The following is an 18,708-nucleotide window of genomic DNA, read 5'->3' on the forward strand; positions in this document are numbered from 1 at the left end:
GCAACCCTGTCAGGGTTATTTTTTTTTCTTTTTCATTATATCCTTAATCTAAATACATAGTTTGAATGATGGCGTTAAACCACAGAGGGTTGTCTCGGCACGCATTCGTCGCATTAAAACAGAAAAAATAACAAAACACAAAACATTTCAAGGATTACATCCATAGCATTATACAAAATGTAGCCTAATAGTTATAATTATAATGATCCACAAATAAACTCTGATACACACACAGCCTACTGTCTTACCGAATAGGCATAAATGCCAATCAATGCAGCGCACTTTATTGAGCCCGTGATAAGTCTCATGAAACAACTACGCACTTACTACAGTAAAAAGTAGCGGGGACCGGCGGCGACACAAGGAAACTTCTTATATTTTTGGAAAGGTGACTTCAGCCTGCAATGTCTTGATCAATCCAGGAACAGTTTAAAAAGTGATAAACTCAATTTTCGGGTCATTTCGTATAATCCACAATAATAAAGCAGTTGAAAGCAACGACATTGACTCAATAAAATTTTCATTCACAGCAACGTTTACTGAAAAAGATCAAAAATCAATAGCAATCGTCACTTCACTACGAGTCAACTCCTGGCTAGCAGCCTATAACAAACTGCACTCAGGTAACAAATCTAATTTATTAACATCTCGTCCAAAGTGCTTTTTGACGTCGAACATCAGTAAAATGACCACGTCCTTAACACAATTGGTCCCTAAACTTTCAGACCTTTAAGTTACGCGAAAAAGCCCTTTAAAAGTCGAAAAATGCTGTTTATTTGCAACGCGAATGGGTATTAATTTCGGATAAGTATTCTTAGAATTATTAATTATTGTTTGGATTCTTGAAGTGCATTATTAGTCCGCACTTTTTGTTGTTTGGCTTCAATAAAACTTCAATAAATAAATTAACATAATACCTTCCTGAAGTAGCAATTTTTGTACCAATAGAATAATGCATATTATTAGCAATAATTGTGGAATATACAAGTTCGTAGCTCTTAATTCTGTGTTAATATCAAGTGAAATTTTCCGTCGCCAAATTCATAACTTTCTTTATTTGGAAAAAAAATATTTTCATTTCCATACTTTTGCGCTCATACCCCTCAGTATTCGGTATGGTATCACTAAGACTCTGTATTAATTATTATTGTTTTTTTTTTTAGAAATGAAGAACCACTCGCTCCCAAGCAAACTTAAACTTAGTGGCCTCAAACTTAGTGGACTCACCGATCACTCGACCAACCCCTTCACCAGTTACAATAATTTCTTTTCGTCTATAAGGTCGTCTTTATTTAATAAAAGGACCTGTTACAGTACAAGTAAGTTTAAATTATTTTTGTACTTCGTCGCTGCTATCGTGGTTGACCCAAGAAAAGGTGGTGTGATGATAATGACATTATTGCTAAGTGGTACTCGAACTTAAAATGTAGTCGTTAAAATATTCTCGAGAAAACAGTACGAAAAATCACAATATCGATCTCTATAACAACGTTTGCAGACCCAAAATCGACAAGTTTTGCGTACCCTGCTCTACCCAAATGGGACCCAATGGCAGATACGCGTCTTCGACAGAGCAGCCCTTCACGATATTCCACAGTTTTCAAGAATAGCGCGCGACAGACCGAAGACATCCAAAGTTGCGATGGCTGCACTGGGATGGAGTATGAAAATCCTTTTACCGAAGGTAAGTAAATATTAGGGGTCCTTAGTAATAGATTGCCAAATTCTATAGTTTTCCCCTAGCTGACACGTTTTTCGATGATACTGATAAAGGCAACGATTTCATCGTACAAGATCAAAAAATTAAATCTGATGTCTCTTACTTACAGGATATTTCATATTGTGAAAAGTTCCGTTATCATTTCTTTACAGACAAACAATCTCAGCATAATTTTGAATTTGTAGGGCAGTCGTTTCCAGGATTGGTTGAGCCAGGGACCAAGATGGCAAGTTTTTTAAATAATGGTATGTATTGAAAAGTTAGTTGAAGAATGAAAACGATTTTGTTTAGCTTAGCTCTTGATAAAATATTAAGAGCTTGAATTTTCTTCCTCCAGATTACACGGATAGCTATACAAGTAAACTAACTTCTAGCTGCGATACTAAACCACGGTTATTCCGGACCTCGGGAAATTTAAACGTAAAAGGTACAAATTACTATAAATAAATGTAGTAATTTCTAACAATATTTTTTTTAATTCCCTCTTTCCCGCTTTGTACGTAACATGTATTATTGAGCGGAAATCTGGCTGATGATTATATAACAATGTTAAGATTCGATTCATCAAAACGAGAAGCTCTTTCTGTATTTTCAAATATCTTAAATTGGCAATTGTCACATAAAAGTGTACTCTAAACCGGCGAGCATGCATGAAGTCTTTGATGAGAGTGGAAGAAACGAAAGTGGTGTGTCATCCATCATGTATATATGTTGTCTTCGGACATAAGGGGATAATAGTATTAAACCCAACACTTTTACCAAGGTTCCTTGATCTCGACCCTGAAATTATGCATCACAGGTTTCTCAACAGGTTCCTAGCAGCAATAACGTATTAAAGTTGATACTAAAATATCCACAGGTGACATGCCATTTTCAAACATAAGCATGAGACATTTGAACACATCGCCATTATCCAAAGTTGTACCGACACCAGACATGCCGCTTCGTGTCTCTATAAGGAACTTCCAAAGATCGTTGAACAAATTATGGCGCAGTGAGTCTCCGATAGCACGAGTTGTCACCCAGACGCCTTGCAAAAGCAGTGCTATTATGACGCAGACACTACCAGAAAAACGGAATACTTGTGTTGCTTGTAAGTTTTTGTGACACCAAATTATTTATTAGCTATTTCTAATTTGTTACTTTTTTTAAGGAGCTGGGTGGTTAAAAAGGTCACATTGAAACAATTTATCTAAAACGCAATATTGCATATAAAAGTAAGTGCGCATTGTCAACAAATATGAAATAGCATTATTGCTTTCTCAGATAAATTACTTTTATGTGGCCTTTTAACCCTATTGTTGTACCAATTGTCTATGGGATCTTCTCCTGTCTTAATAGATTCATTATAATGAATTATACCGCCAGTATCAATAGTATCTGTATCGTAAACGACAACATCAGTGACGAGTTTAAATTGAATTGTCTCTTGAAGATATTTTCATTCTGTCCATTCTTACTTGAATTACGGGTATATTTTGTTGTTTTAAAGACATTTTTAACTTTCACAGGTACATCAGTTTCACATAATGATTTGCCAAAAAAGGAATGTGCTGTTATTACGGATTCAAAAGACCCAGTTCTCACTTTGACAGGTACTTAAATATTTTGTGGATCTTATTTATAGTCCAAAAAATTATGCCACAAAGTAACATCATATTACGTAACAACTCGTATTTGACGCAAATAATAATCATTTTATTTTCAGGGATCAAAGTTTTATCAATATCATCATCAGTATTAACTCCTAAGGAAGTAACGAAAGTGACAGGTACTTACATCATTACAATTTATAAATTCATGTAAAATTATGACAAAAACTGCGAATGTTTTTGCTCAAAAGAGAATACAAATACAACATTTTCAGAAATGGCTTCAGTCACTCACGTTAACGTTTAGCGTAGATCCTAATCAGATGGTCTTAAAACCCAGTTCTTTTAAAATCAAAACCGCATTATTAAACTATTGTGTATGGAAATAGAGGATAGGGGTCGCAATAAGAGTTCATGAGGGACCGCCAAAAGTTAACAAACAACAATTGTGGAATTTTTGATAACTGAGTGGATCGTAACATAAACTATAGCTAATTGAAATAAGAGTAATTGTGTATTGTTTAAAATGTTTGCCTTGTCTCCAGATGCAACGTGTACCAATAGCGGGATATTTGGATTTGAAGAATCAACTTCTTTAGACGATCTACCTACACCAATTCATCTTGGTAATGCGTTTTCTATTACAATACAGGAATTGAACACTTAACAGTGATTGATCAACCTATCAACTTTTTACAACCCATGAAATCCTATGCGAATAAATGATTTGATTTTGATTTGATTGGATAATGCAGTTACAACTGCGCTAATAAACAATACTTAATAAAAATAATGAAATAAAATGAATAAACAAAAATATAAATTAATAAATAATTTATTCAGAAATCAGAATCATTTATGTTACGTAATTATCATAGACAAATTTGTTGAAGGTATATTTAACATTTTCGAATCTACAATTATTTTTGTTATTGATTCATTATCATTAACAATTAATTTAATTAAACTTTTAGATACGCAAATTTCAAATTGCTGTATTACTTTTTGAGATGCATTGCTTTTTAACACCCAGATTTTTTGACATTTTCAGAGTCCAGTCCAAAGAAAGTATCGGCTAATATAGGCACAGTGGAAACGCCACGCAAATCCTTCGGCATGGCCACTTCGGTGAAGAAGATAGAAACTGTGAACAGATCTGTTGGTATGGCGATAACAAGAAAAACACCAATTACCATAATATCCATCGGTAGCGATGAAAACCAAAGACCTTCAACTGATAAAAACGTCAACAAGACAAATTGTTATGTCCAGTATGACTTGGATGACTTTTGTAAGTGATTTTTATATAACATAACATAGCACCTCGCAGTTATATCGTAACGAAAACTTTGACGGATAATTCGGACCATGACTCAGGTGAATTTTCTATAGCAAAAGTATAGAAATGAAAATAATTAAAAAAATAAAATAATAAAAACATGAATTTTGCGACCGAAAATTCTACTTGATATTAACTCAGAATTTATTATGATTTGAATCATCTCTCATCGTGTGGGTTGTGAGGTGGAGTACCAACCTCGTCAACCCTGCTGTCAGGGTTACTATTGAGCCGCCAAAGGCCCCTGACATGACTCATGTAACGACTACGTACTTACATCAGTAAGTAGTAACCGGGACCAACGGCTTAACGTGCCTTCCGAAGCACGGATCGTCTTACTTTCGGACAATCAGGTGATCAGCCTGTAATGTCCTAACCAAACTAAGGATCACAAAGTGATTTTTGTGATATTTCCCCACCGGGATTCGAACATGGGACCTCCGGATCGAACATAAATGATCTTACATTGAACATAAATGATCTTAAATTAACTTTTTGACTAATTGACAATATTCTTAACAGCCAATAATGGAGCATTCTCCAAACACCTGTCAACATCAGTAAATACAGTCACCAAGCATTACGCGACCAGATCAGTTCAACCGGTATCCTCAACAGAATTAAGAGTACTAGAAAGTAAGAATACTTGTTCTCAATCCGTGCAATACGTGAAGTACGCTGATGAGGAAGGTGAGTATTTTATTTATTTACACTCACATTTGCAACATTACAGATATATATATCCATTGGGTTCCTTCTTCTTCTTCTTATCCTTTTATCCCTTGTTAGGAAGCAGGTTATAGACTAATCTGGCCGCTACCCCAATCGCGTCAGACAGAGTACTGCGGGGCGCAAGGCAAGAGGGAAACCACTGCCTTATTTTTCCTTAAAAAAGTATCATGGAGAATGCTACATCAACAAGAGCGTTGCTCTTAAATTAGTGATGATGATGGAAAGCAGGGCTCGAATAACAGATATCCACTCCTCGAGATTTAATGCGATCTATTGCGTCACAAACAAGATTCTTATTACAAGACCTTAAACTACTTCACATTGTATTACTAATATTAATTATAATAATATCATTGGACAGTACTAACAGGCATCAAAGTTTCGAATATTTTTACACATTCACTCAACACACATACAATCGCACTTCCAAACAATTCGCAATGTGGTGCCGAAGCGAGAACAGAGTTGAGGAGAGCACGGGCACGCAGTACCGGCGTGTGGTGATATATATACTTGTTTTTTTTACAGGACTTAACAGACATTCTTGCTCCTAGTAGGATGCGTTTGGATACTTTTCAGTACCGTCCCTAAGCGGGATGTAATTAATAAGGACACAAATACATCAGTCACTTGTTTAACTGTCACTCGTCGCCTTATGTGATGCTTTCTAAAAGTAGAAAAATATTTGTGAGTCTTCAATATCGAGATCGTCTTTGTCATAATAAACAGCCCGTTATAAACCGAGAATTAATCTGGATGACACCTGACGGAAAATCAGATTCAGGAACAATAGACATTAGTCCATTGTTAATTAAGGTCTCTTATAATTTAATGTAATTTTATAATTTAATGTAATTCGCGCACCTGCTGCTTATATCATAATAACATTATTATATCATTTAATAAGTGAAGATAATATTGTCTTTTGCAATTTTCTCTTAAGATAAAGATCGTTTCAAGTTCAAGGTTAGCCTATATTGTCCTACAGCTGGGTAAATGTCTTCCCTTCATGTTTCGGAAGGATTCCATCCACGATTCACGTCATTTACAAACTTCTCACTACAGTGGGCTTCAGCTATGTCAATATGGTCTGCAACCTGCTGTATCTCCATCTCTCCTTTACTATTTATTTATTTATAAAAAAGGTACACCAACAGCTTATATAATAAACATTAAATAAGCAAAAATAATAATTAAGCGGTATGTAAAGGGAAAGTTGATGGTAGAGCTGGCAGAGGAAGACCGAGAAGGACTATTTTCTTATTTAATTATTTTTTATTTTTGTTCGTATGTTTATTGCACCAGTCCGTGCTCCAATGCAATAACTTCTTTCACCCTAAGGTTGCCTGGCAGAAATTGCTATTTAGCAATAAGGCCGCCTATTGTACTTAAGTTTTTATTCGTAAGTTTATGTCCTTTGTATATGTCGTTGTGCAATAAAGTATTATTGATTGATTGATTGACTTACATTGACCAAATTGGAGAAGTCCTTAGAAAAGGTTTAATACGATCTATTCTAAACCGACGTGCGTGTATGAAGCGATTGATGAATGCGGAGGAAGCAAGGGAAGTGTGTCAGGATCGAAGCAAGTGGAATTCTATAGTCTCTGCTTACCCCGGTGGAAAATAGGTATGAGTTTATGTATGTATGTATGTATTAAATAAAATAAAAGTTACATCAGGAATTAGACTGTTACATAAGCCAATTATAGGTGCACACAACATTTGCAGTGTAAGAAAAAGAGCGTGTACTATTCCCATCTGATAGTGGGGTCTGCCTTCTTTGTATTTCTTCTCCACTTCACTCTATCAAACGTGTCATTTTCGGATACACTGCACAAGCACAGGTCATTCTTCACCACATACCCCATCTTTTCTTTATTTTATTTAGATAGGTATACCAACAGTACGCATATTGTAAAGTTAAAAAAAATCAAGTCAAATCAAATCATTTATTTGCAGTAAATGTGGTACATTGGTTGATATATACGACTAAATTAAAGTTTCACACATTTAACCAAAACAATATTGGTATGCAAATACAGAGAGGTCGTGCAACATACAATTACAATCAACATTTAAGTACATTATAATACAAAACAATATAAATACATAATACAAATTATTATACAATTTAACATTGAATTAAAAAATAACATACATTAATAAAGAAAAGGTGAAGTGAGATGAGGAGGTGGTGGTGGAGGTGCAGGTCGTGTCGTATCGGGAGGTGAAGGTTTTGGCGGGAAGAAGAGAGGAATGGCGATTACTCCACCGACAAGAGCGCAGCTCTTAAATAGAGAGAGAGAATAAAGTAAAGAGCCATACAGTTTTATATACAATTAATTATTACGTTTTGTGATCAAGAAATTCATTGACACTATAAAAGGGGTTCTCGCTCAGTAGCGTAAACAAAGATCGTCTAAACACTCTTATAGGCAGGCCTCTGATACTTTCTGGAAGTTTATTAAAGATTTGTCTTAAGTTAGTTTTTGTATATGTGCCCCGATTACAGGTACACACTGCATTCGATCATGCTGGTCTGCAACCTGCTTAAGGCCCTTTTGAAAGGTTAATTAATACCTAAAATCTTCTTTTCAGATACCAATTTAAGATGTGACACCGGAACAAGTATGAACCTAGTCACAAATACAAAGGGTTTGTCGGCGGCACATAAGTCCGTACACGTTCAGTACTCTTCAATAGAAGATGGTTAGTAATTACTCTGCTAGAATGAGAAATAGAAAAGAATAACGGAGTGGACTTGCAAATATAAAAAAACTCGGTATTTTTGATTTGGAAAAACGAAAACAGGACTTCAAATTGCATTCAAGGCTTACTGTCAGTCGTTCTACACCTGCAGCCTGTGGGTCAACTATACACAGAAAGCTCTCAGCTCTCTGAGAGTATTATATAATAATATGTTCAGGATGCTGCTTCGGCTGCCGCGATTCTGCAGCGCATCAGGGATGTTCGTAGATGCCCATGTACATGGCTTTGCTGCTATTATGAGAGAGTAGCATCCTTGATGTGCAGGGTGCGTGGCAGCTGAAACAGCCTCTGAAAATTGTGGCAGCCTGCGCCCAGGGTTCATTTTTTAGCATTGGACAAAGGCTCATATATTACCGACACCCAGGTCTTATTTATTAGTAAATTATTAAGATAACATTAACTATTAAGTTTCCTTTCATACTAACCCCCTATGAATGTGTTAATGTCTGAAATAAATATATTTGAATTTGAAAAAAATAATGTGGACGCCAAACAGAGAATGACAGGGTGGAGCAATTTTCCCCGCCCTCGTGTGAGAGGCAAGCTAGACAGAAAGTATGTGGTGGTGAGAGGCTAAGGGTACTATGCTAGTTCTCTAGTACGCCATGTCTCTCTCATACACTTTGTATGCATCCAGAACCTCCAGATTGTGAGCCCAATGCTCACTCATTGCACCACAGAGGCCGTTATTATCACATTTATGAATATCATAATTATTTTGTCTTCCCCAGAAGTACCAAGTCGTTTGTCAGCTGGAGTTGTGACAGACGCGACCTCCACGCAGTCTGTTGGGGAAATGACCGCCAAGACCATGACAGATAGCAAGAACAAGAATAAAGTTGATGCTACAATACAATACAGTAACTACAATAGTATATACAGTAAGTTCCGTTGTCAATTTAAATAATAATACATCTGCGGTCTTCCAAAATCCTGTTGTTAGAGACTTCTCTAATTCTAAACATTACTTAATGTAATGTATGAATTAACGTCAAATAAGGGCTCGTTCTTGCTGGAAATAATGAGACCAAGCCGCTTAAAAAGGCCACATTGGAAGAAGTCGCCTAAAAAGAAATTTTACATTTGCGCATATAAAAGTAAGTACCCATTGTCAACCAATGTCAAATAGCAATAGATGAAGTGCTTCTATGTGGCCTTTTTACCTCCCAGGACAGTGTACACTTCCAATAAAAAAACTAAATATTTTGCATGACGTTTTTTTCATATAAGTTTATCATAAAAGTAATTAATCGTCCTGATTGTTCAGGAAAGTAAGATAATTCCAGTGAGGCACTTTAAGTAGTTTTTCCCAGCTATTAGCCGTAAAAGTATCTCTACCAACCCGCAATGGAGCAGCGTGGTGGAGTATGCTCCATACCCCCTCCGGTTGATTGAGGGGAGTTCTGTGCGCAGCAGTGGGACGTATATACGTAGGCTGTTTATGTATGTTATATATGAAATATGTATTAGGTAAGTACGAGTATAACAAATAAATAAAAAATACATTTACTGCGGGTATTATGAGGTTTTAATTCTTAATGATGTTCTAATGTTTGTAATTGATGTTCCAAATTCAAATTTAAAATTTAATTAAAAGTTATGTTTTGTTGAAGAAAACTTCGGAACTGTTTCTCTATTTTGATGAGAAGTACCTACCCATATTTGTATGCTAGGTACTCCTCGCTCCACCAAGATCGGTCGCAGTCAGCTGATGTCAGTATTCGCCTTGTGCAAGTCCGTCCGTGAAATGAGTACTCAGATCTCACCCAGTGTTGAACAAGGTAACATGCTTGATTACTATCATATCTCTTACAGGGTTCTCTCGTTTTCACAGGGTTCGCTTACCTATTCTGAAGATTTTGACAGGTTTTTACAGAAGCGACTGACCTTCCAACCCACGAACGGAAAACCAGCCGACGTACCATCATAGGTCAAGTTATACAGGGTGTTAGTGGCATCGTAACGAATACTGAGGGGGATAATTGAGACCATGATCAAGAGGAATTCTCCGTTGCAAAATTCATGAAAAGTTTAGAAATTTTTAAGTAATTTTCAGATCCATACTTTTGCGACGGAAAAATCCACTTGATATCAACTCAGAATCATAATCGGAATCATCCCTCAAAATATAGGTATTTTAGAAACTCATGCATTTCTCGATAATGTGGGCTTCCTCACGATGTTTACTACAAAAATATTTTTTATGTTACTAATTCTGATAATAAATCTTGGATCTCAGAAACAAGTGTGAAACTCGAAGAAGTTCCAAAGATGAGCCAATCAGTGCAGTCGACAATGACGCATACATCTCGCTTCGACGTTGGAGATCCAGCTGAGACCTTGTCTGCCCCGCTCCGTGACAACATGGACGTTTATATTACAAGTAAGTGATAGGGTACCTAATTTCCAACTAGTCAAATCAGTTACTTTTTATTAAACGTCAAAACACCGAATTGCTACGGAATATGCCTCATAGAAAACGTCACAAAATCACTTACTTACGATCGCACTTATTATTAAATTTTTCTTTAGTGGGAGGATTTTGGTTTTAATATAAGGTGCAAAAGGAGTAAAGACATTTAAAAAATATCCCGAGTTATTATCTCACAATTTAGCTGTAGAAAAGTGAGAATGCTATGTAAGGATAATGAATGGGAATTTGATTGTTTATGGTATGAAAGGAGAACGGTTAATGAATGGGACGTAAGGCAGTTTCAAAAAGTAAAAAAGGGGAGTCTTTGGTGCGATGTCCGTCGGGTGGGAGGATTTTGGTTTTAATATAAGGTGTGTGTGTGTGAAAGGAGTAAAATATATCCTGTGTTATTTCTATATGACACAATTTATTCATGAATAAAAAAAAAAGAAACTAAGAGAAGAAGAGTTAGAATCTGAATCTGAATAACTTAAATAGAAAACAGAAACGTTTTTTGTCACCTTTAGATCTGTTTTTATTTAGTAATCAGAATTTCATAATTTATCTTTGACCTACGAAACTACCCAATTTCAGATGTTTAGAAGTATACGGTATAAGTCTTTCTATATAATATTATTTTTATGACTTCATATCATATTTAAGTTAAATATTCTTCTCTTCTATCGTGTAGGTTGTGAGGTGGATTACCAACCCCAACAACTCTGGTGTCAGGGTTATTATTGAGTTAAATATATTTAACGATACTTAAATAAAAAGACAAAAGCGTGGCTCTTTAATCAGTGACTAATAAAATAACAGTGACGTAAATAGTATGTAGATACCATTCACTGCTTCTAGTGGTTGAAGCTCTTGATTCCCTTGATTCGCGATGCACGCGGTGTGGTTACTGTGTCGCGGGGGCTGATGTTATGATGGAGCGTTTGCTAGTCTTCTGTGTACTTGTGTAGTTGTTACATAACCAAGGGCCTTTGACGAGTCAATAATAACCCCGATACCAGAGTTGATGTTATTATTTTCTACTATTTTTGTTTGATGAAAGAAAAAGTTTGGTTGACACCGTGTACTTATGACTACACATTTTTGATTTTTGTCATTCAAAGGCCAGAGATCCAGCAAAACTGGTTACAAGCAGCCACTGTCGGTGTTCGCGCTCTGCAACTCTATGAAGGAAATAGCCACTCAAATGACGCCTATTACAGAACAAGGTAATATCGCCTACTTCATACAAAACACCTCGTTTTACTCAGACACTACACATTGGAATTATCGTACACGCGCATCTGTGTATGTGATGTCTGGCGATGCGCCCATACGACTGAAGACTAAAGTAAGACCGAGGGGGGGGGGGGTGAGTTTTTGTTCATATTTTTGACAGAATGACGTGACTTAGAGTTTACTTATTACCACCAATCGACAAAACGACATATTTACATCGTTACCTATTAATTACGTCACCGTTTTGTATTCTCATACAAACGGCACATACTTAAATGAAAAAAGATAAATATTTTTCTCTCCGGATTGTGAGCCCAACACTCTATCTACCACTGAACCACGGGACAGTAGGTCCCGGCTTCGTAATGTAGTCATTACATAAGCCATGTCAGGGGCCTTTGGCGGTTCAATAACAACCCTGACACCAGGGTTGATGAGGTTGGTAATTCATCTAACAACCAACCCACACACAAGAGTCGATGAATTGCAATCAGTATTAACCGTCCGACAGTCAGCGTCCGTTAGGAATCCGCGTGGAATCTTCGACAAAAGTAAAATGCGTCTTGTATGACTTCGGCAAAATACGAACTCATGATGATATTTCATCCTTTTATTCGGGGAATCTTCACAATTTCGCCTAATGGTGCAGACGCATGGTGTAAGGCGGTGATTTTTCATTCGCATTGAAAAATAACTGCGATGCCGCATAAAATATGGTTCATTGTTACGTTTTATTGTGTCAAAATACGCCTAGTGTCGACAAGATACTTACGGAGATATTTCTCTTTAAGTATAGTTGTCTTTAAGTGTAGTTATTTTTCTTAGGACTTCGTATCAACAGTGGCTGCAAGTTGTCTTTGATTACTTGTGGCTCTGCCCACCCCATTTGGGATTACGGGCGTGAGTTTATGTATGTATGTATGTTCTCTTTAAGTTTGTCGGCGTCAGTAGAACATTTCACCGCACAAAAATAATTTATAGTGACATTAAGTGATATACTTCGCGTTAAAGTGAAAACCATGTAAGCGCTTTTTTGAAAAATCACATTTTGAATTCTTCTTCTATCGTGTGGGTTGTGAGGTGGAGTACCAACCTCATCAACCCTGGTGTCAGGGTTACTATTGAGCCGCCAAAGGCCCCTGACATGGCTCATGTAACGAGTAATTACTTACATCAGTAAGTAGTAATCGGGACCAACGACATTTTGAATTGATTTTTATTAATACTTTTGGTACGTATTTAAAAATCCAATGATTTTCGAATTTGTTTTCGCATTCATGTTTATCATGTGCTCAAAAATAAGATTCAAAATTAAATAAGTCAAAAATAAATGAATACGAGATTGTTTTTTGATCATCTTAAAATGGCTTCTATTTCTCGACACAGAAAACGTAGACTATCATTTCATATTACCTAATGTGTCTTTGACCCAGTCAATAACTCAACCTACCCATAAGGCAATCTGTAAAGTTTTTTTTTTTTTTTTGTGATTGTGGAGAAACACAGATTATCCAATATAAATAACTTAATTGAAAAGTCTTCGATCAGTTTTTAGTTGTTATGTGAAAATTCTTATTTACGTGATTAAAATGTATTTAGTTATTGGCACATCAAAATAACTTATTTTGCCTCGTGTCAATAATGAATTTGCCTCAAATTCATTATTGTTTTTTTTATAAGTGAAGTATGGGGAGTTAGTTCATTTTGCGATCGATGTGCCTCTGACTACCCCATTGGGATAAAGTCATGAGCTTACGTTATTTTATGTGTCTATTTCTTAGAACCAACCGAGACGCTCGACATAGATATACCGATAAAGAAATCTGAGAAAATGCCGCTGCAGCCAGTGAAACCAAACTTGCACTTCGACCCTGAGGATTCCTCAGGGACTCCATTGACGCCTATTGTGGAAAATGCAGAGAATGTGGAAACTCTGAATACAGGTAAGGCGAGTAAATTGCACGTATAAATTAATAACTCGCAAGTCCGGTAACGTGAATCGAATCGGCGATCCCCGTTTGATGAACAAACCAGTGACACAGGACCATCTGACTTTTGTGATGAAAAAAATATTTTTACGAAGTTCAAAGCAAGAGTAAGAAGACCGGAAAAATCAGGCTTAAGTAAAAAATTTCCTTACTTACCCGAATTCTAACAAAATATAGGTATCGTCAGGTTAGGTATCGTCAAAACTACTTAAAAAAATTATATGTTTTTTTTAAACTTCAATTTCATTCAGTTAATTTCATTCCAAGTAAATTTAACCCAAAATTTTTTATCTCGATTAAAACTAGCGTGTCTATTGAAAAAAAAATAATAATAAAAAAGTATATTTAGGTAAAACCTACGACACACATATACATTACAACATTAAAATATAGTTACACACATTAATATTTAGTTGGAAAACATAAAGAGGATTGCGGGGTTTTGTCAACAAAAATTGCATCCGGAAGTGATTTTCTCTGTGACGGACCTAACTAGGTGACCAGCTAGTTCCGCCTACATGAAACAGATGGCGCTACAATTCAATAATGCAGTCCTGAAACGCGCAAGCAAAGTTTACACAGCGCGACGCGTTCCAACATGACACCGTTCGATCGTCGATCCCTAGTCACACTACCAACTTGTGGCTATCGGCGTACTATGCTCTGTTCAGTGTCCCGAATACATTCTTTGGCGGCAGCACACCCTCGCCTCCAAACTAGGTAGGAGAGAAATAATACCAAGTAATCGAAAGCAATGGATGAGATTTGCACAGGACCGGAAAGGATGGTGTGAAAGAGAGAAGTCCTATACCCAGTAGTGGGTAGACACAGGATGAGTAGATAAATAGAATCGAATATAGGTTATAATTGAAATCACAGACTTTCCAATTATCTAAACAAGACATCTTAATTAGACCATACTATCCTAATCAGTACTTCACGTCTTCCAACAGATATTATTATGTAGGCAGATACTGTATTCATCACTTCGCAGCTAATTAAACTAATGAAGGGATGTAGAGATTCTGAGATTCAACATTACCTAACTACGTTATAATGACTATAATTGTTTATTCAATGCTGGATTGAGAGCGAATAAAACTATAAAACACGTCCATCTGAACGTGTTTAGGGATAAGCATCTGCTTATCTACCCGGGTATGTTCTAAACCTGAGAGTGGGACTGTTTGTGTCCTTCAATCAATCAATCAATCAATAATACTTTATTGCACAACGATATATACATAGGACATAAACATACGATTAAAAACATAAGCACAATAGGCGACCTTTTAATAGGTGTCCTTTTAAGATTGATCAATCACCATTCCTGAAATTAATTTTTTTATGCGATTTACGTTTTTCAGGAAATATCATGACATGCGGACACGCACATTTAGATTCGGAAAATCAAAACAGAAAGAAGAATTTTGAAATGAATTACGCTAAAATTGGCTATCCGAGTGAGTTTCACATTTTATTCAAATTAAATCGTCAACCTTTTCAATTGTAAGTAATTGTATTCAATTGTAACTTTTAATATGATTTAAAGTTAATAGAAATATCTTTTCATAAGTGCTAAAGTGCATCGCCTTAATGTTTATTAGTTATTGTTTGTTTGTGTTATGTTGTTATTGATTGATAATGATATATTTATGTACAAGACATCATTACGTAGACCTCATTAACAAAAGTGGCTGCATATTTCAGATAGAATTTACAAGAGCTTGACAAGAGACTCTTTTTCAAACCCCGTCCGATTCTAGAAATTTTCGCTTAGGCTTAAACGGATTTTAAGCCTAAGCGAAGCGAAAGCTAAATAGAAGATAACGCTTTAGTTTCATATGATAATGAAAACTGAAGATAAGGTTTAGGTCCATCTTGGATGGGTACTTCAAAGTATAAACTATTGAAGTAATAGCTGTATGGTCTACGAATCTTTGCCTGTCTTACATAAGATGAATTAAAACAGCAACAGCTAGAAATTATCTGTAATCCGTGTCTGGGTAACCTAAAATAATAAATGTTTCTTTATAGATATCTATCTTTTCGATTTTAACGGGCATAAGCTACCTAGTTATTATGCATGTTAATTCATAATTCATTTATTCGCCTTAAAAATGGTAGGTACAGTTTGCAGATGGTCAGCGTTTAGCATTAGGTCAACATTTTTAGTTATGAAAATTATAACATGTTAATGTAAACTAAGTATTCATCATAAGGTTTATTTTCTTTCAGTGAGCTATGATAGCTCCTTGCTGACTCACAACGGCATCTTGACTAGGAGCCCGTTGTGGCTGCCTAAGGCTTTGTCCAGCTGCACTTACAAGCACAAGAGACGACCTCGCTCGCCGACCTTCAAGCTTGACAGTATGTTATCCCTTTATTTTTTATCGCGGCGCCTGTATAGTCATGAACAATATCATGTACCCACTTTAGAACCCTGTCGCATTATCATATTTGATATTTAATGAGACTTACGGTTTTATTTGTCAAAAAAGTTAATGTGATATGGTTTCAAAGTGTATACATATTAGTGCTCATGAACGTACCTACTCACTCAACGGAACACCCTGAGGCAAGTGCGGGAGCGTAAATGTTAGCTCTCGCTTCGCGGAATCTGCGAACTATGGACATAATGAGAGCGCTAAGATTTCGTATTCGATAAAATCATTTATTAAACACTATATCGAGGCAGACAGCAGATGACATTGTGAGGTATGCTGGAAAGCAGTGGATGAGACTTGCACGGGACCGGAAAGGATGGCGTGAAAGAGAGCAGGCCCAGCAGTGCGATGGATATAGGCTGAGTAGATAGAGGAGCAAAAGTAAATAAAACCAAGCACACACAGAAGTTTTAGTTTGAGAAAGAAAATATGTTTGTACTTGACACTAATAAAATTTTCGTCGACATTAATGTCGTGGGAGGCCGCGCAGAGAACAAAAAATATCCTAAGTTGAAGAATTCCCTTCTCGATTTTTAAATTAGTATCGTTTGAATGACAATATCTCGTATACTGCCAGATTCCGCCACTCAAATAAAAGAAATATTTTAAACTATGACCTATTTGCTTCGTTTCGCAGGCACACTGGATGCCCATCTGATATGCCTGTCCCGTCTGATGGGCAAACCGACCCGATACTCCTGTAGATCTGAATCAAGCAGTCTGAACGCTGCCAAGTGGATCCGTCGGTGTGGAATACCACTCGATAGCCAACTCTCGAAAGGTACATACGGTCACGAGCATTAATATGTATACACTTTGGTACCATGTCACATTAACTTTTTTGACAAATTGAACTGTAAGTCTCACTAAATGTCAAATATGTTAGTGCGACAGAGTCCTCAAGTGGGTACATTATATTGCTCATGACTGTACATACATAAACTATTTCCTACCAGGTAAGTCTGAGTAGACAAAGATTGTGGAATTCCATCTGCTTCGATACTATTAAATAAGTACATACTTTTTCTTCTTTCCTCCTCATACACCAAACAGCCGCGAATTATATTGAGCGGTTCGACCAATAACCGATACGAATGCTGTCTACGTAGATGGACGTCAAACGGCTATTGGTCGAAGGCCACGATGTAATACGCGCCGCGGGTGGCGCGGTTACCGTGCAGAGCCTACAGGTGCCTACTATTAAACAGAATAACCAGCTCAGTACAATAATGGATTATATTTCAATAAGATAATATTTTACAATCTTATGCTAGTGTTGTGACGTTCATTAGCACAGTAATATATTATTCGATATTAAGTCGATCGATTCTTTTGTATCTAACACTATTTAGTAATAATTCATTTATTACTTTTCAAAATAAATTACAGAGACAAAATCTAATCTTGAAGTGAAAGAAGCTACTGAAGCCAAGTCTTTCCTTATTTCTTTCTTCTTTCAAATAATGGGAGTTGATGCAATACATTGTGTAGTAATAGATTTTTAATGGTGCTAATTCCTGTAAATACCATCTAATTTTATTTTAGGTTATATCTGTCATTTTCTTATCCGGCGAAAAGGAAAGGGACGGGTAATCGACAAGCATAAAATTTATGGAACACACGTCAATTTTAAGCACAAATCTAAAACAACCGTCTAAAAATTCGCCCGGGTTATTCATTTATTTACTCATTCTTCCTAAAATTAAGAGCTGTCAATCATCCGTCCCTTTCCTTTTCGGCGGATAAGAAAATGACAGGTATAACTTAAAGTAAAATTAAGAGATGTCTGCAGGAATCGGGGCCAATGTAGTAATAGAATTTTAAAAAATAATAAATAGATTTAAGCCATTTTTCAACAGTTAACTATTTTAAACCTTAAGATCTAAAGGCCCAAAGTCCTTTTCGAATCCCACCCACGCATTGTTTAATTATTGTGTCTAACACTCTGAGCCGCAACAGGCTTTTTTTCATTATTGCTGCAATGCAAACTGTAATCTTCATTAATGGTTTTAGAGTACCAATCGGTCCTGGACGTGGGGAAAGTGACGTCAGAATCGTTGAAGCAAGACCGCCGGCAGGGCTCCTGTCGAGTGAAGACTCTGATGTCGCCAGCGTCGAGCCAGAAGTTCCACAAATCATACCTATCTACATCTGGTACTATTTTTGTCACCTTCACACTATTAGCATTGCCCAAGCATTACATAAACAGCCTATATACGTCCCACTGCTGGGCATAGTCCTCCCCTCAATTAACCGGAGGGGGTATGGAGCATACTCCACCACGCTGCTCCACTGCGGGTTGGTAGAAGTGTTTTTACGGCTAATAGCCGGGACCAACGTCCGTCCGTCAATTAAAGTTAATGTGACATGGTTTCATAGTGTATATATCACTTGTGGCAAGATGCGCGGTGGGCATTTTTTTATAGAGATTAGTGGTCTATTTGTTTTACGAGGTATATATAGACGACC

General features: G+C 36.5%; 2 protein-coding genes across 3 annotated transcripts in view; one reads left to right on the plus strand and one right to left on the minus strand.

Moving 5' to 3' along the window:
* The window catches only part of LOC126366622 (cardioacceleratory peptide receptor-like), a 478,107-nt gene that overhangs the window by 195,508 nt on the left and 263,891 nt on the right, over positions 1-18,708 (minus strand). The window lies entirely within an intron of this gene.
* Positions 1-18,708, plus strand: part of LOC126366576 (uncharacterized) — a 29,301-nt gene that overhangs the window by 1,067 nt on the left and 9,526 nt on the right. The window contains exons 3-23 of the mRNA XM_050009722.1: positions 531-623; positions 1,164-1,319; positions 1,499-1,684; positions 1,906-1,965; positions 2,058-2,147; positions 2,580-2,813; positions 3,232-3,315; positions 3,429-3,491; positions 3,858-3,938; positions 4,364-4,603; positions 5,174-5,341; positions 7,985-8,095; positions 8,887-9,036; positions 9,829-9,936; positions 10,395-10,538; positions 11,690-11,794; positions 13,586-13,747; positions 15,160-15,255; positions 16,031-16,162; positions 16,877-17,020; positions 18,253-18,393. Coding sequence (XP_049865679.1) covers positions 531-623; positions 1,164-1,319; positions 1,499-1,684; positions 1,906-1,965; positions 2,058-2,147; positions 2,580-2,813; positions 3,232-3,315; positions 3,429-3,491; positions 3,858-3,938; positions 4,364-4,603; positions 5,174-5,341; positions 7,985-8,095; positions 8,887-9,036; positions 9,829-9,936; positions 10,395-10,538; positions 11,690-11,794; positions 13,586-13,747; positions 15,160-15,255; positions 16,031-16,162; positions 16,877-17,020; positions 18,253-18,393 — 2,748 coding nt within the window. The remainder of the gene's footprint in view (positions 1-530; positions 624-1,163; positions 1,320-1,498; positions 1,685-1,905; positions 1,966-2,057; positions 2,148-2,579; positions 2,814-3,231; positions 3,316-3,428; positions 3,492-3,857; positions 3,939-4,363; positions 4,604-5,173; positions 5,342-7,984; positions 8,096-8,886; positions 9,037-9,828; positions 9,937-10,394; positions 10,539-11,689; positions 11,795-13,585; positions 13,748-15,159; positions 15,256-16,030; positions 16,163-16,876; positions 17,021-18,252; positions 18,394-18,708) is intronic.

Source organism: Pectinophora gossypiella, chromosome 5 (assembly GCF_024362695.1).
Source record: "Pectinophora gossypiella chromosome 5, ilPecGoss1.1, whole genome shotgun sequence".
NCBI lineage: Eukaryota > Metazoa > Arthropoda > Insecta > Lepidoptera > Gelechiidae > Pectinophora > Pectinophora gossypiella.